Source organism: Limanda limanda, chromosome 12 (genome assembly GCF_963576545.1).
Source record: "Limanda limanda chromosome 12, fLimLim1.1, whole genome shotgun sequence".
NCBI classification, from domain to species: Eukaryota; Metazoa; Chordata; class Actinopteri; order Pleuronectiformes; family Pleuronectidae; genus Limanda; species Limanda limanda.
Window position 1 is genome coordinate 9,021,555 of NC_083647.1, and position 23,123 is coordinate 9,044,677.

Consider the following 23,123-nt stretch of genomic DNA (forward strand, 5'->3'; position numbering starts at 1 on the left):
CCTTCAGCTACCAGGCTCCTCTCCTGTGGAACCAGGTCCTACTCTGGTTTCTGGAGTCTGTAAGAGTAGAAGTAGAACATTTCTGCGCATATGTTAGGGAACCAGGCCCATTGATTTTTATAAATCATTGCAGGTTAATTACTTTAAATAGGCTGCTTTGTTTTGAACTTTCTCTTTACAAGGGAAAACCTCCACATTGCACAAACATTTCCTTTGACTAAGACTCTGCCACTATTTTTGGTGTTATTGAGTAATAATTTCACAATTATGTTTCAGCATAAAGTAAATCAAGGGATCTGAGAGAAAACAAGACTTCTGCACCTCCACTAGGAAGACCTGGCAGGAGACTTTGACCAATCACAGGGCAGATCAGTTGAACATCCCGAGTATGAGATTCTATGATCAACTGTTTTAAAAAAGGACCCCACCTACAGCAGCTTTAAATCATTATTTAATTACTATTACTTATTGTAGGTCAGAGAGAGCACAAGAGAAAGAATTCCCCTCACCACAAGTTTTCTCACCACACATGAGCACACAGACAAATCACCAGGTGTGAGTCACACTCCTGTTACTATGGAAACCTACTGTTATATTTGACAATACAAAACAAAAGCAACTCCTGATTGATCCATTTTATTCTAAATGTGTTTTACAGGAAAAGGAAGAAAGTGGGACATGATTCTTTTAGATATAAATTAAAAATTTCTTCAGAGGGGCACCAGAAGGACTCAAACAATGATTGTACACACAAACCTCACAACTGAATGCAATACAATACAATAGTACATCTACAGTACATTTCACTCAATTAAAAATAGCACTGTTCAATATTGCATCTGAACGGTGTAGCTTATAAAAATATATATATAAATATATATATATAGTGTATGAAATATAAACTAAAGATACATTTCCGAATATAAACATTTATATCAATTTATATCTGACTCTGCATATAAAAGTAGTTAACATCATATGTTATAACTACATTTAGTGTATCATCAACCATTATAAGTATAAATATATTAATATATATAAAATCTTATAAATGCATATAATAGAAAATAGTTCTTATGATTAATAAAGGTATTCTATTATCGAAGGGATACATTTACAACATTCAGAGGGGTCACTGCAGTGCTACAGGCCAGTGGGGGGGGGGTGTTCCTCCCTCGTGTTGAGACTCTCCCAGCTTCCACAGCTTCCGTTCATGTTTAAGTCCGACTCAAGTAATTATTACTCCACCTAAAACTCAACCTAAAAATACTCCAAAGTTTCTTAATGAGAAAATTCAACCAAATTACCTTACGATGCCTGACGTTCACAGGATTGGTTTCTTAGGGTTGTGACATCACAGACCCTGGCTGAATGAGGGCTGATTATTTCTCTCAAAATGTCTTTTATCATATAAAAGGCTTGAGGGGGACAACTTGATTTTGACCTGAGGAGGACTGTTACAGGCTCCTGGGGCAGCTACAGCATTGCTACTGGGCTTTGTTTGGTCCTCAAAGTGCACACGCTGGCACAGCAAAGAGTCCACTCAGCTTCCACAGCGTGAAGAACTTTTCACCTGTTCACCAATACGTCACAGCTCTCTGCTGAGCAATTATCATTACAGGCCACATTAACATGGACACCAATATTCCAATATCAACCTGAACAGCATTTTCTGATGACCTTAACCCCTATGAGGTCACTCTATTAAAAAAACTGGGCATTCACTGTGCGTCTTTAGAAATTATGTAGTTAAATTCACACTATACGAGTAGATTGCCTGAGATGGAAAGTCACAGCTAAGCTGGATTAACAAGGGAGAAACATGTTGCCTTGATTATGACTGTACTGTCAGAACCCTTTTATCTACTTTTTCTTCTTTGCTGTGCAATTGCTTTAGACAATTCCCTACTATTGTGTTTTTTCCTTTCACAAGACTAAGTGAGAGAAAATGTGCTGATTATGGGGAAATCAACTTGAGTGCAAGAGCCTGACGACGGCTGAACAAAATTTCTGACATGTCAGAAGTTGATCCGACTGTCCGAAGAGTGGTCAGGAGCATCTGATGGCGCCTCAAACCCCGCCCCCTTTTAAACAAGACAAAAAACTATGCAAGACGAAGCTGAAATCGCTCAGATTCTAAAATATGTCAAGCAACTCAGAAATCTGGTCAAAATCTGGCTCATATCGCAGTGTATGCCCGGCATGAGTCATAATCAAATCAAGACATGTGGAGTACTCTGACTCAAGTCATATTATGTAGACATATCGACGTATCAATCGCTACATGAACACATGGCAGTTACCAGCTGCTTGGTGGCACATGTCCTGGGTTCAAGTGTAAACACTAAGTAGTACTTCTCACTGATCAGACTACGATCTGTATCATGTAAACGTGAGTATGAATGGAATGTTCTGTTAGTAACTCAGGTAAACATCACAACTGGAATGATGTCTTATTCATAATAATGTTAATTAAACTACTATTGCTGTCCATGTAAACATAGTCAACTTTGGAACTATCAAAACATGTTTGAGTTTTTTGCCAATGCAAAAGGACAGTTGAAAAAAGTTAAAACCTGACTTAATAGGAGGCCATGTGTGGTTCCAGCTGGTAAAGGAGAGAGTCTGTCGTGTCCAGTTGAACACAGCAGTGGTGGATGTGAAGTGTGCAAAGGTACATCACAAACAGTCTTTGCTCGAGTCCTAGTGATACCAACATCCCTAAACCCAGCACGTCCTGAACTGATTACATTCATGGACAGTTTGTCTTTAAAAACCTTGGAAACTATGTCAAAGCATCAGCTTGCCATGACTATGTAAAAAGCTAAAATATGGATGTGAGAGAGAACAAGCTGCATCATTTCATGCAAAATAAAGATGATTTCAAACGCAAAAGCACTAAGCACTGATTTTGGCCAGATCTAAAGACGATTGGAGCAGTAACAATGAGATAATGTAATAATAAAAAACACTTGTACTAAAATATTGTACAGGAAGAATTATAAGCATAAATGTAGTTCTCAGCAGTAGAAACAGACTTAGAGATTAAATGGACAGATTGATTGGATCAAAAGGCTGATTGGTTAACAGGTGAAGGTCCCTCTACTGTTCCACTGGTGCTGGTGCTTCCACGTCCTTCATGTTCACAGGAGAGTAAAAGCAGGTCCTGCCAAGAAAATATCATTGAAAACATGCCACAGGAGAACAATCTGTGTTATTATGAACACTTTACATACCTCTTTGGTCTGAAGTAGATCAAACCAACAAGCACAATAACGGAGGAAAGGAGAATGACAGGAATGATCCGGAAGTGGGATGTGGTCTTCTTAATTTCTGCAACATAATCTAACAAGAAATACATGGGAGGAAAATGGGTTTAGCTCAATTTTAAATAATAAATCAACAGATTTAAGTCACAATTATGATATTAACTGGTAAGGCAGGCTGTCTACTACCACGTTTCATCCCCACAACAGTCACATAGTTCCCTCCACCACGGACGTTATGTTTTCACCCCTGTCTGTAAATTTGTTGGCTATAAACAAAGATTACCCAAAAACTACGGGCTGGATTACCACATAACTGAACTGGTGAACAAATGTGGTATGTACGAGGGAAGAACATAATCAATTTATATGATAGACATCTGGAGAGCACATCACCCAGACAAGAAACAATTGACTTCTTTCTCGTCTTGACACCAAACATACTCCACTTTTTACTGGGGGGTCAGCAGAGGGACATTTGCGTTCACATATACAGCCCCTCTGGAGAATGTCCTGAGCTTCTCCAGAGTTCTGTGCATGTCTGAAAGCAGATTTAGACTGACACAACTCAACAACACAAACAATGTAACTTTAATTTATTGCTTAAATACATCCTCACCTTCCGGAGGCACGACTTTTTCACGGCAGACAACTGTAAAAAGAAAACATTCTTAAAATGTTGGATATTGGCAATACACCTTTTAAATTAAAAGTATAACTAAAAAGAATACAATGGAATAAAACACAGCATCGTTAAACTTCATGAACAGGTCTCCCAGGAAATGATACTCACTGGTGCAGTTAGATGTGTGCTCTTCTTTCTATGGAGAAGAAACAAAGGGACAATACATTGACAACAGGATTTGGTCTCACTGATATAATGCTACAACTTTCTCAAGAAGAGCCACCATGTGGCATGTCTTTAGTGACAAGTGTTTTACTGACGTTCACAGGGAAACTAGTCTGGTATCTCTCCTGAAGGAAATTACCATCTACGCCATTCTTCCAGTATTATGATATAATAATAGAACTCAGAAATGTTCGTGTGTAAACTTTGAACATGGATGAAACTAACTGAGCTGTGGGAGTGCTCACTCCTTACAAATATGATTCATGGCTTGTGCCTCAATGCAGTTGCTTTGGTTTCCAACAGCTTTTCAGTTTGCACCAGCTCAGTGCGTCGTGTGTTACTGTTGTGTTGAGCGGTGGTGTAGCTCCCAGCGTCTCTGAGGTCCGTACAAGTTGAAGCGGCAGCAACTGAGGTAACGTTAGCAACGCTAGCAGCTAGTTGCTAGCTTCAGCTGTCGTACGCGTACTGGGTCGTGTAACAACGTTAGCCGAGGAAGGTGTTGGCCAATGCTCGATGGACAACCGCTGTCTGCGTGGGGCAGCGGGTTTGTGGCTAGCACCTTCCATGTGACCGGAGAGCATTGATCCCCATTGAAGCTACACTCATCTTCTTTCTACAGACCAGTAAGCCTCCCGTCATTCCCAGCGACGGGCTTCAGCAAGGGCTTCAACTCCTTGTGTTCCAACCACGACTCGGCGAATTTAAACTTCCCCATTACCTATTCCTTTGCAGCCATATAAATAATTAATAGCGCACTATTCGCAGCTAGCCGTCCTCTTCACGGAAGCTTCAACAACGACAATGCTACTCGCGCTGTGGTCTCGCGCTCTGACAGACGTTGCCTGTGTAGTTCCTGTTATAAGCAGGGTGTTTGTTGGGACTCTTGTTTTGAAAGGGGGTTCTAACGGAAGGGGGTGTTGTCGAGAGAAGTTTTGAAGTTCGAAGGAAAATAGACGCGTGCGATGTCCCGATTCAATAACCATCATAATCATTTTTCGGCTGAGACCTGAGAGTATAAGAGGAAAAAACCATCGGCTACACATCTAAAGAGTCTTGAATTGGAAAAAGATTCAAGACTTGATTTTCCCTAAATTTTTTTATCAATTTTTAATACTTTTCAAGACCCCGCGGATACCCTGAGTTAAGAGTAAAATATGTTTCATTGGTTTTCATTTCACTCTGTAATCATTTAGGTGATCAGACCACTCCTTTTTTTCTTTAATATGTCTACTACAACAACTACACAATCGTGTTGGAAAAACAATACAAAAAGATGTCAGATTAAAGCTGTGATACCTCTGAACGACAGTGTCACGTGTAGATGACCCGTGGGAAGCATTCTGTGGAGATGAAGGTGCTCACGTTCGCACTCCTGACTGGACCATCCTCCCCCCATCTTTCCTCATGCGCGAGCACGGAGTGCTAATCTCATCATACAGAAGGGAAAAGAAAAAGTCTGTCACACAAACCATATACACAATGTGAAACTCATCAAGATGAGCTCAACCATCATACTGATGAAGTTATAACATATGCATGCCAATACAAGAGTGAAGATGATAAGATGAGCATTTTGCAAGATGTGAAGTGTGAAATTAGTTGGTAGATGAAAAGAATTAGAATAAGAATGATCTGGTTTATTTCACTTACACCTGTGTCACTTGCGTTGGTCCATGAATAGCTACAGCCTGATGCCCCCTCATCTGGGACGCTGTAGGTGGTTTGATCAGCGCCCTGAGTGACAGTACAGGGGACGCTCCCTGCCCCACAAACTAGTAGAAGACAATCTGGGGGACGGAAAGACAGGACGATCACCAGAGGCACGATTTGATTATGAAGTGCCCTCAGGTCTGAGCTGGGTAGACTGTAACAAATCGATAGACTGTAAAAAGAAAAACATCATACAGCTGCAGCTCATTGAAAACACAACAGCCTGAGTCTTCACTAGCAGCGGGACAGTGGGTCATATCAGTCCAGTTCTGAGGTCCTTTCACTGGCTTCCTGTCCATCAAAGAATTGACTTCAAGATACTGCTGTTGGTTTATAAGGCACCGAGGTCACTACTGCTGCTGGTTGTTTCCAGATTGAGGCTAAATAATAGAGGTGACCGGGCGTTTTTAGTGGCTGCCCCTGAACCATAAAACACATAACATGCCTCCATACTGCTTGTGTGGAATCATCCAAGTGTCTGCAAGCCCTTACATTCATATTCAACTTGAAATTAGGTCATTTACACTTTGTCCACTCACCCAAACCGGTTGAGGCTGATCGCTGCCAGCACTGAGTCTGGTTCTAGATTTTTTTCTCCACTGTGGCTCAGTGTTTTCTCATCATGGGAACTGTTGGGTCTCTCTATTGTAAGTTCTCAACTTTTACAAATAAAACAGAATTGAATAGATGGTTAAGATTGTCCATGTATTTGTACTTTTACTTGAGTAAAACCTCAGTGTTTCCTCGAACACTGTTGTGAATGGTACCTGAAGCTGCGGTCAGAGTCGGTTACATCACTCTGCTGTAACAACTCCTCCTCCTCCCCCCTTCCTCCCCCTTCCTCCCCCTTCCTCCCCCTCCTCCTCCTCCTCCTAATGCAAACCCCTTTTTGCGGCTCCATTGACCGATGACACCTTGTGCAAATATAATCTAATCACCAATGTTATGCGACGCATTTTGAAGTTGACAATCATAACACTGACTTCATTATAAACGTATTGTGGACTTCTGACTAACACAGAAAATGAGTTTAAGCTCGACAGACAAAATGACACAGGTGATATAAACATGAATGAGTAGAAAACACTCGAGAAGTGATCGGTGTCATGTTTGCTAAACTCAGTCAAACACTCAAACACGCACACACACACACACACACACACACACACACACACACACACACACACACACACACACACACACACACACACACACACACACACACACACACACACACACACACACACACACACACACACACACACACACACACACACACACACGGTGGTGTCGGCAGCAACACTCATGCACATGACTCGTGTGAAGAAGAGACCTGAGTCGATACTTCTCTCCTTCACTTTCTGACATTCGACACTTTCTCTCTTCGCTGCGCAGGTTTCAGGCTCAAATCATTGAAATGAAACATTACTCACATCCGACCAAGACCAGAGCCGAGACGCGCGTCCTCCTCTCAGTCATCTTCCTCCGGTAATGTTAACTAAGTCTCTTCCGAGTCCACTGTATAGTCCTACTGCAAAATGCAATATTTCCTGTTCCGGTTCTACTTCAGAATAAACTTGCTAATGGACGCACGTTTCACCTGAGTTTAGATCAGCTAACCTAAACTATAAAACGAAACTAAACGAAACTGACATAAACTAAGTCAAAATAAGATTAGGTTAGACGTGACAAGATCCAACAAGATGCAACACAACATGACACCATACAAATTGATATGATATGATAAGATTTTATTGTATGAAGATCTTGTGCCAGCTTGCTCCAAGATTAGAGTATATCTATTTTAAAGAGGACAGTGGGTAGAACAACAAATCTTAGTGAAAATTTGGGAAAATAAATGAATAAATAAAGTATATTTTAGGGGATATGAAAAGTTTAGGTTATATAAAAAGTGTATACAGAATAAATGCAGAACCAGTGCCTGTATGTATTTAAAATAACAATAGAAATTAGAAAAAATTTGCAGAAGTAAATTACGTGAGACGGAAAAATAATACTCAACAAATGTGGCAGTAATTAGAAATGAGGAGTGAGTCATATGGAGTATTTCACATGGTATTTAAAATAATATGATGAAAAAACTGTGATATTCCACATTATGGATATGATATAGTAATATTACACGTTGAAAAAAAGAATCATAATGCACTTGTACTTGTATGGTCCTCCCTGCAGAAGTTCTACAGTTCGATGGCAACAGGAAGAATATAGAGCAATCTTCAACCCAAAGTACAAAGTTCTGCAAAATAAGGACCAAAGGAAGTACATAAATGATAACAATAATAATAATAGGGATTAGATATCAATAATCACCAGGCATTGCTCTCTCCCACAGTTGACTACTTCAAGGTTCAGATGTCCGGCTAACGGTACAGATTAATCCAGCTTTTATTTTGGTAAGTACAACCCGGAAACGTATGCTGTGATTTCTGCAAGCCCGATCTGCCATATTCTGAATGGGTAGATGATGCAAGGTGAGTAACTCAGCAGAAATTATGACCCCCATCACGTGATGATGAAAAAGTCCCTGTTTGCCTACATCCTATTGAATGATACATTACATTCTTACATGAATAGTTAGATGTAGGGTAACAGTTGTGCAGGTGTCCATATGCACCGCTATCTTCTCTATAGGCCGAAACACCGGTTTACATCCATCTCACTTTAATGCCTGTTTATTTATTTTCACAGTAATCCTCATTACGACGTCATCGATACATTAGCTGATGTAGCAGATGACCAGATTGGTCCACCGCTGAATGATCCGAGTCACCGGTCTGTCATCCTGCTCTGTCATGTTCACAGACATTTCAACCTGTCACTGCTCCAGTCTGTAGTCCCCACATGCTTCAAGGAGACATCCCTGTCCCTGGTCCGAAGAAAACGAAAACCCTTTGCCTGAACGACTACCGCCCAGTAGCACTCACATCCACCATCAGGAGGTGTTTTGGAGCAGTGCACTGACACACCAACAAGAAAATCCGATATTAATGTTTTATGATACATAAGGATTATTTAAGTTATTGGTGGCCCTCATACAAATACACTATATCATGTTAACCTACTGACAAGTTAATACTTCTGGTTTAATCAAAGTCCTGCTACTGCTGTCAAGTTGGTCACATTGGTCACGTTGGTTGGTTTCATGTTACGTAACGCGACACCAGCTGTAACCATAGACCGTATGTAAGATATGAGAGTCAGTATGTCACTCGGCCTGGACACAATATCTCAACAACCACTTTCAGTTTTTATAAACCATGTGATCTGTGTGATATTTGCTTATATTAAATTGGTTAATGATATCAAAATAGAATGATTGTCGTGTGGTTGTATGCCTCCGCCAACCAGTGCAGTTTCAGTCCCTCCAGATGGTCCTTACATTGCATTCACTGCAATAGGAGACGACCCTGTGACCTTTGACCACTGAAATACAAATGAGTTCATCTTTGAGTCATAGCCTTAATGCAGCACAAAAATAGGTTTTGTGAGGTTACAGTAAACTTTGACCACTTTCTTATTCATATTATACTCAGGTCATCGTTAAAAACAAGTGAATGTTTGTGCATTCCTTATATTCCATCCACAAGAACATGAGGTCCATGTGACCTTGACCTTTGACTAGCAAAATGTAATCAGTTAATCTTGGATCCAAATGACCATTTGTTCCAAATTTGAAAAGTAACTCTGAGGGTGTTCCCGAGTTATTGCGTTCACAAGGCAAAAAATGATGTTAGTTGAGACCACACAGACCTTGACCACCAAAATCAAATCAGCTCATCTCTGGGTGCAACTGAATATTTGAACCAAATTTCAAGAAATTCCCTCAAGGCATTATTGAGATTCTTGTTCTCGAAAATGGATTAGACAAAATGCCTGTGACCACTGGAATATTTTTACACAGTCATAAAAATATCCTTTTACTTTGGTTTACAACACCAGTACAATACGGAGGCTACTGTATTTCCAAACTGGTCTTCCAGACATTTCAGTAAATGAAACCTTTATCTGCTTGAGGAGATAAAGATCAGAGCAGCTGGCGCTGCTAAAATAGGCAACAAACTGTTGTCATGAAGCTTTTACAATTAATAGATCAGACTTAATACATTTTTGCCTTTATTGAAATTAATGTAAATTAATGAATTAAATTAAATTCATAGATAAACAAAATGCCAACAATAACACAGGGAACCTTAACCAGGAAAAAAAAAGTAAACCATCAAAGTCAATGCAGGTTTATAAATTAACATACAGGGGTAGAGTGCCAATATAACACTCGCACTGTTGGACTACATGTTTTGTTTATTCAGCTATGAATCAGGTTGATTCATGGTTTGATGACACGCTGACAAAACTTGTCTCGTAAGTGATACTGAACATTTCAGTTGAATTGTTAAAGAATCCACTGTGATTCAAAGCTGTCAAACAATAAATCATTAAAGATCCAAAAGGATGAGTGAATAGAGGCAGAGCACATAAGCCTGAATAATGAGTTCGATACATTTTGACATTATATTCCCTTAAATGAAATATATGATTTTAAACATGGATGAATGCTGAGTGCAAAAATAGTTTTCGCATTGGAGAAAAAGAAAAGAAAAATAAGATTGTCACCTTGTTCTCATACATTGATCAAACACACACTCTTTGATCGAAACATACGCACATGTAATTTTAAAGCTTTAGACGCCTTGAAGCACATAGGTAGTAACTTGTAACTGTGTTGCACAACATTAGATGTGGCTGTCACCAGTGAGTTTTAGCTTCTAGTTCAGTTAAATTTCAACATCTGTAAGTAAATAAAACATCTAGACCCTTGTTGACCTTTAACTCACTTAATGACCTGTTACACCTTGTAAGTCTCAATTCTGTTTGTACATTTATAAACAGCCCACACGTTCACACTCTGTGCACTATGTACACAAGACCATATTACAAACACATTACAAACAGTGAATGGGTAAACAGACACAAAAGGTAGTAACACACAGGCTGTAACAAACATTAAATAACTGCATGTTCTTTTTCCATAGAAAATGGAGAAATTGGTTTGTATTGCTTTGGCCTGTTCTGTGAGCAGCCTGCTCATGTTCTCCTCCTCAGTCCTCGTGTGTGCAGGAGCATCAGCCACTGAACTGCACCACTAAGAGGACTTGGCAGCAAGGACAAGGATGGGAACCCTTCCTAATGTCCTGTTTTGGTAGTCATCTTCTTTTCAACCACCCTTTCGCCAAGTCTTTCCCTGCTGCTTCCTCTTCTCGGGGGAGGCTTCATATTAGCACCCAAACAAATCTTTTTGTGCCGTGAAGTCTGAGTCGTCTTGGTCCCATTTGCCTGGGGACAGGCACTCTTCAGTGTTGAAGTCCTGAGGGTTTACCCCAATGTCCAGGACCTGGGGGTTATTGCGAGACTCAGCGAGTCTAGAGGAGCAGAGGGAGAGAGATATTTCATCAGTATCAGTCATGATGAAACCAGGGTGCTGTCGCTACACTACGTTTTAAAGCTTGTGAACAATGGTACAGTGTGTACACAAAATATGGACATGAACATGAAATCTGAAAGTGGAATTCCTGTTTTTCATGAGGGAAAATCTTAAAAAAAGAAAAAATATTGCCCTTTATGAACTAATAATTGCTAGCTAATAAAGTAGATGACACCATGATTTTACAGCACATACAGAAACAACAACAATTTAATTCATGACGTCTATCACTCAGAGACAAATCTGATGAGGGTGAGGCAGACACACAAAACATTTGTGATGAATGGGAATTTAAGTTCTTTGAAGGAAGCCGGATCCTATGGCTCATTGTTCTTTGTTTTAAGGGGGCAGGGTCACTATGTGTTATGCCTGAAATAATAACCAGGATAACACTGATTTATTTTCGCATGTGTGCACTATGTCTAACAGGAGGGGTGAAGCATGACTCAAGGAAGAACGCATTAATATGGAGTGGACGGGGCAGATCCAGGGATTCTTTCTCCCACTTTCTTTAACATAGCGCGCTAAGGCAATAGCCTTGTTGGAGGTACGCACTCTCAGAGTGCCAATCTAGTCTCTTAGTTAGCAGGTTTTGGCAAAACCTATTAACGGTTTAGTATTACCAAACATGGTAGAAAGATGTGGAATGGGTCAGGGAAGAACCCATTAAATTGTTAGTGTGGAAACGGATCAGGGGGCAGATCCAGGAATTATTCACATTGCGAGAAAGGGTATTTTTGACATTTTTGACATTTTCCTTGGGAATATTTCATGGATCTTGGTGGAAAAAAGGTTTCAAATGTTTACGGAACTGTCATCTATGAGTGTTTTAACTAAGGTGCAGCTTGACTGTTCGGCCTTGTTGGCGGTATGCACACTACTGAATGCTATTTTTCCTGTAGTAGGGAGTGACGTGGTTTTAGGGAAGCAAAAAGTTGGGCAGAATTTAAAAAAGGACCTCAAGTACAGTGCAACTCAGTTTCCTTCATTCTTACCAAAGAGCAATTGAAAACAATAGTCACATCACAAACGGAGGACTAATCAGGTTCTGTGGCAGAGACCTTTGTCTTTCAGGGGTGGATCCAACAGTGGAATGAAGTCAAACAAAAGGTCTGAGCTACAGCATGTTAATGGTATATGGCCTTAAAATTAAACTGTGAAAGCACATGTGTCTCCATTAAATCAGGTGGTAAACTGACGTTAAGGCCGATGAGAAGACTTGAATGTTGGGTCGACTGATGGGCAATGAGGTGGAAGTCACTTGAATCGATATATGATGTCGTTACCTGAGTAGGATTCAAAGCTATCCAGACTGCGGCTGAGGGTGCAGAGGAAACATCACAAGTCAGGTAAAAATTTTACTTAGAACTGTTCTGAACTGACTCGCAAAACTTAAAAGTCAATGGACGGTTTGACCTACAGAGGGCGACAACCTTGATTATGAAAAAAGGTATATTTCCTCTGTGAGCGACAGAAAACATGCATAGTACTGATGATCTTTATGATCAATAGGCACGTCAGAGGATTTCACATCTAGAGCTGTGGCCAGTGCTCAGCCAGCAGGTGGCAGTGCAGTCTCACAAAGGAGCAACAAGATGAACAGCATTTGAATTAATCTGCAGTAAACAACAGGAGATACAGGGGTTATTGAACTGCTCATTTAAGAGAATTAAAATGTCATTCATAAAACAATAATAACAGACTCTTTGAATCAAAAGATTCAAAGTAAAGCTGTTTACATTGACGTGATCAAATGTAGGACAGAATAATTTTTGGACCAGAAAAGAATGAAGGATGAGGAAAATAGAACTTCCCAATCCCAACGTTAACTGTCTGTGATTTAGTTGTTTTTCAAGATCAAAAGACATATATAGAATTACAACCTATAGCCACTAATCTGCTGTTAATGGTCTTTTTTATAATCTAAAATGATATGGGGGACAACAAGGCGCATTTACGTTACTCGGCTATTAACAGTCAATTTATCCGAAGCGTATGTCAACCCTCATGTTGAAGTGTGTGTGTGACACACACCAACTATCAGGTACAGTGATAATACAAACACTATCACGGTCTCATTCACAGAATCTTTAATTGTCTCTATTTGTCTTGTACCACACCAGCCTCATCTCACAGACATCGACCAGGCCTGGCTCTCGAGGGGCCCCTGAACTTTCTTCACTTCCATAAATCTACATGTGGATGCATCTCTGCTCATGCTGGGATCATCCTCATTAATCACAGCACAGGAGATTAACGGCATTAAGGTGTAATTAAAGTGTGAGCAGACAAATATCCATCCGACAACAGCCAAAATGGCCTCTTAACACTTGATTACAGAGAATGTGGAATTCATTCTTCTTCTTTCGCTGAACAGACGCATGACAAATAGAAGGCAGAGCCCAAGCAGATCCAAAGGAAATACATATCTACAAATATAAGGTTGAATCTGTCGACCACCACAGCTTCTCTGAGTGCTGCTGATATGCACTAAACTAAAACATTAACCACACTGGACTCCAGCTCCATTCTCCATAGTTTATTGCTACGTCGGCAGAGTTTAAAAAGAAATTCTGCTCAGACAATGGACTTTCCCTTCAACCTAAGACCTGAAACTTAGAGCTCATCTTTGTCCTTAATTTTTTCCACGTTCTGCTACAAAAATAAGTTACTCCACTGCGTTTTTGTGGTGTAAATACCAAGCAACGTGTCCCTCTGATAATCACATGCTTCCCGAGCCTATGTGAAATCAGTGTGTTGGTCTGAGATCATGGTAAATGGAACCCTATACAAAAATCAGCGTGAATCAGGAAGGCTGGTCGGCCGTGACAGGGACTGTAAACTGAGCCCGTCTGTCTGTGGGAGAGCACTGGGCTGAGGCGAGTGCAGGGGAGAGGCAGTGTTTATTATGAGAGCAGGCCAAACCGCAGGTTGCTATTTCCAGAGCAGCGGCTTGTGTGGCTGTTTGGCAGAGAATGGTCTTTCAGGGAAGAAAAAATAATAATCTACATCCTGGTTCAATGGTTCTCACCTTGAGAAAGCCTCGTCCAGACCGTCCTCCAACTCCTGCCAAAGAGAACACACACAAGCTGGTTAAAGTTTGTTTTCTTGAGAGATGATCAGTAAACAGTGATTAATAATGTTAAGCTAACACACACTCACACACTTTGCACTAAACTGCAATGGTCTCGGGAGGCTACTCGCAGCCCCACACCCACTCCAGCTATGTGACCATTTGATAAGGCCACTTCTCTTCAATAGGCTATTGTCTAACTCTGAGCAGCAGTACTGCAGCTCCCGTGAATACAACAGGTACCGAACATCATCAGGCACTTAATCAGTGTTTCCTTCATGGTATCCTTCTTTTCCTTTCTTATCAAGCCCAAACAGCTGAAACCGACTGAGCAGCCGGACCTCTGTCTTACCCAGACAGTATTGTTGTTCTCCGTTGCGTGGTTATGCTCCATAAAGGAATCCGATTCCGCCTGTTTGGTCCCTGAGTGGACCTGTGCCACGTTGGCTCCCTCAGCCAGGTCCAGAAGTTTCCCTATGGCCACCTCTGCAACATGAAACAGGCGAAGGAGAAAAACATATAAATAAACCTTTCAAATCTCAGATGACATTTACTTCCTGCGCAGTTCTAAGAATTCACTAACAGTTGCAGTCATAATAATGACAACTCATTTGCTCCAAATTACATTTTGATCGGCTCCTGTGATTATCATACAGTCACGCAGCAGTAAACAGCAGCATGCGTGCAGAAAGTATAATGCCATGGTAGTCATTATGGTTTTCTTATTGAGGCTCTAATGTGTCTAATTAAAGCAGCCGTGTGTGGATTGTCACTCTGTGATAAGCGAGCCTGGAGTAACCCCCTGACTCGCATGTCTCTGATCTGTAACGTGATTGGTTAGTAATGGCCTCATCTGATGTTAAATGTGTGTCAATAATACTCATCAACACTCATTTCTGTCAACTCTTTAAGCAAATGTTGTCTGCTGAGAACTATAAAACCTTGATTCCTCTTCTGATGCTTTGCTGTGCACACACACCTCAGTCCTGAAACTAATGATCCTTAACTGACCTCCTCAGCCTTTCTGTGGCTCAAAGGCATTTATAGTTTTCTGCTATTATGAAAAAGGTAATATTGTCGGACTGACTGGTTCATGGGGGAAAAGGTTAACCTTAAGATGGCTTAAGGTTGGTAAGGCCTTGAAGTTAACAGCTGAGGTTCAGGTGGAAGTTCGGAGCTCTGGGAGCAAACACTCAGCAGGCGACTCAACACTTTTTTCTCTGCATTAGCTTGGGTTTAGCCTTGCTAGCGATAGGGTGAGGAGATCAGACATCCAGAGGGAGCTCGGAGTATGCTGCTCCTTCATGTGAAAAAAGGCCAGTTGAGATGGTTCAGGCACCTAATTAGGATATGTCCGTCCATTAGAGGTTTAACTGGAGACCCTTAAATCGCTTTACGGTGACATATCCCATCTGACTGGGGATCCCAAAGGAGGAGAAGGAACGTGTGGTTTGGGACATAGGGGAGAGATGTCAAAAGCATCCTGCTTAGCTGGCTGCCTCAATGACCTGATCCCTGATAAGCGGACGAAAATGGATGCATGGATCTATGCATCAATAAATCATTTAGTTGATCGAAAAATGTATTATTGACCACCACTTTGTTTTTACCATTTCAAGCAAAATCACCAAATATTTAGTGTATCCAGCTTTTCAAATATGAGATTTTGCTGATTGAACCATACTCGATATGTGTGCAGCCTTTTACAGCTGCATCGCTTATCTGTTGTGTTTTGTACACGTCTGTTATTCACACAGGGAGCGTGTCTGCTGCAGAGATGCTGCTGGGATGCTTCTATGATGCTACAGCTATACTTGTAACCATTCCAGCACTACGATATGAAGCAGTGCATCTTCCGGTCCTACCATATCAATAAAAAACTTGTAAAAACAAATAGCTGGATTGAGCCAACAGAAACTCAAGCGTGGGTACTTTGAAACAGGTAAAGGAAGTACTGTCATCAGAGAGATGTAAAGGTGTCACTTTACATACTGGGAAATTGTGATGATTGTTTTTAAATATTTGTTGACATTATGTAAAGTATATCCATGATTAACTGTTTAAATTAGTATTCTTGAGCAGTAAAACCTCACAATTAAGAGAAACTCAGGAAAAGTGGTATATATATATTGTGTGTACACTGTGAGAGGCCTGGTGCTGGCAGATAGTGGAAAGTATCATGTCTCATGAATAAAGCTGAATCACCCCCGACAGCACCAGTGATCCTGAGAGTCCCTCTGACTCACAGTGAACACTACATAAATGTAACCTTCTGACAGCTACAAAGCTCTGCTGTCCCCAATCAATGCTTTAGGGCAGCCAGTAAAAAAACCTCTGTCAGCAGAGAAATGCTCAGCCCATTTCATAAGGCACTCACATGCCTCTACCGCTCCGTGCATTATTCTGCTGTATGATTATGCCACTTTGCTGTACAGAAGTCCGGCTAAAATGATCCACAGAATGGTCGGTGGGATAATGGTAAAAAAAAAATAAAATAAATGCACACCAAGCCACTCGGTTACCCGAGTGGTTTACCTGTTTCCAGCTTTGTTGAGCCTCATCATCCTTAAAGCCTGTGTTGGTCATAAAAAGCTCCACATCCAGGGCCAGAGCACCAAATAAAGCATCAGAACAGATTTACAGAGATCCCTCTCTGGCTTGAAGCCTCCTGGCTACCAGTCAAAGGAGTAAGCTCCATGCACAGCTGATGTTTGCAGATGTTGTTGGAGTTATTCAAAAAAAGAACGAAAACTTTAAAGCCGGTTTCAGACATGAACTCTGGAAAATTGGGTCCAGAGAGTTTGTTTTTCACAAATGAATCATGTGGGAGGAGATTCTCAAAGTCAGATGCTTTCACAATTACAGGAAAATCTCCAGAACATTCAGCCAAGGGGTGGCATCTGGTTACAGGCAGGACATGACTTCCGGCATCGTCTCTTATCACCAAAAGATCTTGAATCTCATATTTCCAAGTTGATGTCTTTGTCAGCATCTTCTACCTTTTCATTCGGAGATATTTATATTCCAACCCATCCTGTGAATTGTCATCAATGCGCCCACTTGCTCCCTGTGAATCTTCTGTACAGTTTGCAGCTGTATTACCCTATTCCCACATGGACTCAGTCTGACATTTTACTAGGTTGGTTTGCCTTCTCACCAACAGCCAAAAATGTGAGGAAATTGTGCAGACTTCAGTGAATGTCTGAAATCAGGGCAACAGTGGCCGTTGACATATAAATTGTGACAGGAAAAAGGCGAACACATACACAAAAACAAAACAAACAAAGAGGGACGCCGAGGATAACAAGAAAGAGAAATAAGTGCCAATAAACAGCCATTGGGCCACTGGCGATAAGATGCCCCTGATCTTCGGCCTCGGACAATATGTGGAGCTAATCATGCCTGAAGGTTTCCTGGCACAGTGGATGCCTGAACCATGTTTAGAAGGCATGACCTTTGGACTGATGTCCTGGAAACAAAGGAAATCTGATGGAACAACTGGGTCACAAGAAAATGTGGGCCTCTTTACACTCTGCTTTACACACAAGCATCGTCGGGCAGAATATGAATGTGCATTCATGGATAGTTCTCTGTTGTCATTAAATGTCATGGGGATCGAAGAAGGAATCCACGACAAGGCGAGAGGGCTTTAATATTTCTATAACTTAAAGAGAGCATCATCATTACGATTAACATCAGACATAACCATTGAAAAATGTCATTGACAGCTCATTGTGCCGATGTCAGTGAGAAAGAATAACCAATAGAATACAGATTGTTTTCAGCTGACCTGCAGCCTTAATATAGGCCAACCTCTGACAAGGGGCTGAATACTCAACTTCAACTCTTCCCCCCCTGAGGCTGCAGATGCAGTGACAGATAGGGTGTGAGAGAGAGAGATGTGATGACTCACCTCCTCCCTTCAGGCTGCCCAGGCTGGTCGAGCTCTCTGACTGGGAGTTGCTGGCTCCTTCCCCGTCTGAGCCCGACTTCACTCGTTTCTCTTTCTCTGTGTGCCGAGGATAACAAGAAAGAAAAAACAGAGAGCAGTCAGTTAAGCAAGTGGTGGTGTGATTCAGGAACTTGTAACCACTGTTTGAATGCCCTCGCAGTGCAACACTGAATGGAACCGTTTTCTAGAAACTGAATGTTTTGCTAACCAACCGTATAATGTGTGCAAACAAATTAGCAGCAGTAAATTGGCAGATAAGGTTAAGGCCAGAACTCAAGCCATCTGTCGACTGAAACTCAGAGGGCCTGCCTGGGCTGTAGAGATTGTAACAGACTTCATACTTCACACAGCGTTAAGTACAGTGAGAGCAGACTTTAAATGGAGAAGAGAGAGCGTCTGGGTCAGACAGATAATTGGCTCAGCTACCTCTAAAACATTTGTACCTGCTAAGAAAGTGGTTTAAAAGCCAGTGCAGGTCAGTAAGTGCAAATGAAATCAGCGATTATTGCATTTTGTACAAAACGCTGCTCTTAAACTGTAGAGAAGCTGCATTGCCTGTGTTTATCAACAAAACCTGGCCGCATGTGAAGGACAGACTGCTTCTCAGTGACTATACCTTGATTTGTTTGTAGCCACTGCCACTATATCAACACTGATCATTGGATAAAAATTTATACTTTTCTAAAGTTGGTAAATTCTTTCTTCACTGCTTTGTGGATTCATTCATTCAGCCCCTCCTGACTCAGCTTGCTCTACTTCTCTCTCTCTCTGGCGCGGCTACTCACAAACATTGTCATAGGACACATCTCTAAACTCAGACTGGGTAAAAGCACACAATTTGTTTGTAGCAAACACGAATGACGCGTGTGTTTATTTGGATAAAGAGCGAGGGAGTAAGATCTGATCACAAGTGGTCACAGGAGACAAATTCAGGTTTGAACAAATCTCTCAAAACGGATGTTAGTACCAGGTGTGAACAGGGCTAGAGTGGGACTAAATTATGGATCCTGCTATGCTTATTTTCAGCAAAAACCAGGATGATTTCTAGGACAGGATACACTCAGATCTTCAAATCAATCTTTCATGTTGTGGTATCTGACAGTAAAATCTGACTCTTAACAAAGCAGTAGTCTCGGAAGTAAATTTACAACAACAGGTTGTTTGATCATCTGCATGAAAACGAAGGGATAGGAAAAAGGTTATGACACGCAAAGAAAAGTCCACAGCCAGAAGTGAGGAGCTGATGTTACAGTTGTGCAACATCCACATCCAACAATGCCACGTCTTGCACTCGTTGCACAGGAACATGTTGAAAGCCCCTGTGTGTAGGTTGTGGTACACCACTGCATGAAGAACGTTAAATCTCCTTTTCCACTTTTCAATACACCTTTCAGCTACACCCCTTTGTTAACTTGCCCCATATGGGAGGAATAGTTATTTCTGTAAGGTCACAGTTTGGGGAAATGCACTGTAACAAAATAAACGTACAGTATATTGTGCGTCCTCCTCTTTCACGCACAGCTACATTCCAGCTATGTTGCCTGTCATACCATTAATTCTCTCCTATTGTGTCCTTTCTGTGTGATCACTGCTTATTACTAATTAAACACTTGGCTTTGAAAAAATCCCCACTGCGGCACTGCTGCGTTCGTGTCCGCATGTGGTGGCTTGTGAATCCACAGAAAGGTCAGTGTCAAAAAATGTTGAGCTTTCAGGGTTTTAAGACTTTTTAAAATTCCTTTTTAAGACCAAAGTGAATATAATTCAAGACGTGAATATCCCAGAATTACTTAGACTTCCTCATAACAGAACATGAGATGAAGTAGCCTAGAAAACACCACGTTAACTCTCATACTACAGACAGAGACAGGAGGTATCCATAGTCTTTCCCACAGCCAAGCGGAGGGTACCGAGATAAACAGGCAGGGGTGTTTTTAGACTCAGTTATCAGTTCCTTGTTGGACTTGTTTGTGGTTTTATTACAATGTGCTAATATCTGTATCGTTTAGAAAGAACACATGGAGAATTTCAAACTATGCATGCTGCGAAAACATTTCTCTTCAAAAACTCAGCTTAAAAGTACAACAGGAGAAGCATTAAATTAACATTAACATAATTAAGACCTACCTAAATGTATTTAAGACCTAGTACGTAATATTTCCATTTTTGGCAAAACCATCCTTTAATAAGATCCATTAACATGTCTCCTCTCAAATTATATACATCTCAGTCTGAATATCCTGTCCTGGCAATTTAACTCCTCTGGAGCTCTCCAATATCAGCAGAGATACATCTAAATTGATAAATAATAATTATACTCGTTGTCCTAAAAGTAAACAGACTCTTCTCGCAAATGTAAAAATATCTATTATTGCCTTAACTAAAATATCCCTATGGCCCATTATGTAAAATTGAGGCAGATGCTCAAACAAATCAAGAAGATACAAAGGACAACACAAGACCTTCTGCTCTACTGTGAAGATCCCTATGAGGCACAGAGATGCTGACGAACTGTAACTCGATGGCTGTAGATCAAATGTCTATTTTTGCTGTCCAAAAGAGACCATCTTATAACAAGGAGGAGTTTATAGCTCGTCAAAATCCTTGGTGTAACAAAAGAAGGCAGCACAAGAAAACATCTCATTTCCCCTGAGTACAGGTAGCTTAGTGACAGCAGTGTTATTCCCCAAGAAACTATTTTCTCCCCGTGGCCTTTCCAGTGTGAGCTTTCAGTCGGAGTCGAGAAACAAACTCCTGCCAAACACAGAACCGACTTAGAGATATGCAAGTTCAAAGCCCACTGTGGTGTTTACAGTGAATTTTCTATTAACACAGATTTCGGAACAGAGATGGGGAGCTATAATATGGAGGAATGTGGGTCAGGAATGTGTGGTTGGCTGTGGAGAGCTGCTGTGGGTGGTAGAGGAGTTTGTCAGAAACAGACACAGCAAACTAGACAGACGTACAGTTGATACCCCCCTCTCCCTGCCCTGATTCTCAGGGGTCTTGTAACTTTAATGAAACAGACTCGAAAGGATTTTTCATCCCCTTCCTATCTCGCTTCTTTTTCTCCACCACAAGAGAATGCCAGTACTTCTTTTTGAAAAGAAAAAAAAAATCCTCATTTCCCATTCTATGACCTCTACCAGTGCCGCATCACTTCTGCTTCACCAGTAACATCGTACTGAATCAGGAGAAAGCAGACTTGCTCATTAAAACTCGGATAGAAAATGATGACATTTAAGGTGAAGAATAGTAGGAAAAGGCTAAATAATATGGGCTGGGGTGAAGTGTGCGAGAAAAAGAGTGAGGTTAAAAGACAGCACGCTCTCTTTAGCAGATTTAATGTGCAGCTAAAAAATAACAGCCAAATAAAGAGGCGTGAGGTGGGAGCCTGTGGCCTTGATCCTGGGAAAACTAATCCATCCGCAAATGGAAATGTGCACACATAAAAACATTCTATAACACCACAGAAGTGGAAGGTGAAGATGAAGAAAAAGAAGATGACAAAGAAGAAGAAGAAGACAACGCAGAAGACAACGCAGATGAAAAGGAAAAGGAGAAGGAATATGATGTCGAAGGCGAAGTAGAAGACGAAGGCGACGATGGCGACAATGACGACGCAGACGACAAAGAAGATGACAAAGACGATAACGAATATGAAGACGAAGAAGATCAAGAGAAAGACGACGAAGACAGTGAAGAAGACGACAAAAACAGCGAAGACCACCACACAGACGACAACGTCAGACGACGGCAACGATGAAGTAGTAGTAGAAGAAGAAGGGGTAGAAATGTGGAGTGAATGAAAGAAGCAGCTAGAATGTTCATACAATGAGCATGTGAGTCTCTAAAGTCCTGAATTAACCAGCACATGAGACAAGATCAATGGCGCTGACACTGAATCTGTCAGGGGGTTGAGCTCGCATTGACACACGTACACAATCATTTTCCTTTCTCTCTCTCACACACACTCATCATCCCAGCACCCCCCGCCTTTGATCATCTCCTGCCCTCTCTCACTATCCATGTCCCCATCCCCCCCTTCCTTCTTTCCTTCGCTTGCCACCTCTTCGCTCCTCATAATAAACAGAAGCAAGTGCTGGAATAGGGGGAGGAGAGGAAAGAGAAAATGCCTCAATGGGTGTGGGCCGAGTGGGATTAAAGGTGCCAGGTGCAAAAGCGAGACGGACGGCAACAATGGATAATCAAAAAATCCAAAGAGCACCGACAAGTCAACATGTAGAGGGGTGATGGTGCTGAAACCAAATTCATGTGGCAAGAACTGCTCATTTACATTGGAGTCATACATGCGGTAAATTACATACATGTTCTGCTGAGCTGTGTGTGACACTATCCTTTACACAGCACTTTGACTGCCTGCTGTTGCTTGCTTATCTCCTCACTGTACTCTGCTATTAAGGGCACTCACAATTTCAATGCGGTTCAATGCTTTATAGCTTGACATTAACAAGAAAAATCTAAATATATTATGAGGAGATAAAGAACATTTTTGTAGTAAAAGATGAAAAAAAAGGGAAAATCCTAGCTCTGGTACATCCTGAGTCCTGTTATGCTGATCTTCTCCACTCAGCCCACCTCTGCCCCGGGCTAACCTCAACTCCCCCAGTCGATACCTATATGAGATTTTAACCATGACAGAGCTTTCTGTAATAGAGGCGTTTCTGACCAAAGCAGGTCTGTCTGGTCTCTGATGATTTAAAAACTGTGTGGGGAACTGGTCCAATCTATGGAAGCAGACAAACAGT

The 23,123-nt window shown here is 41.2% G+C and overlaps 1 protein-coding gene and 1 long non-coding RNA gene across 2 annotated transcripts in view; both read right to left on the bottom strand.

Annotated features, from left to right (window-relative positions):
* Positions 1-438: 438 nt before the first annotated feature.
* Positions 439-7,327, bottom strand: LOC133015585 (uncharacterized). Its single transcript, XR_009681537.1, has 7 exons — positions 7,260-7,327; positions 5,767-5,903; positions 5,413-5,538; positions 4,060-4,087; positions 3,886-3,918; positions 3,237-3,345; positions 439-3,166 (listed from the first exon to the last, which is right to left on the bottom strand). It is a non-coding gene; the product is annotated as an uncharacterized LOC133015585 (long non-coding RNA).
* Positions 7,328-9,950: 2,623 nt separating this feature from the next.
* Positions 9,951-23,123, bottom strand: part of ldlrap1b (low density lipoprotein receptor adaptor protein 1b) — a 35,082-nt gene continuing 21,909 nt past the window's right edge. The window contains exons 6-9 of the mRNA XM_061083080.1: positions 18,316-18,411; positions 14,755-14,888; positions 14,361-14,395; positions 9,951-11,267 (exon numbers count right to left, since the gene is read on the bottom strand). Of these exons, the coding sequence (XP_060939063.1) occupies positions 11,123-11,267; positions 14,361-14,395; positions 14,755-14,888; positions 18,316-18,411 (410 nt within the window). The 3' untranslated portion in view covers positions 9,951-11,122. The remainder of the gene's footprint in view (positions 11,268-14,360; positions 14,396-14,754; positions 14,889-18,315; positions 18,412-23,123) is intronic.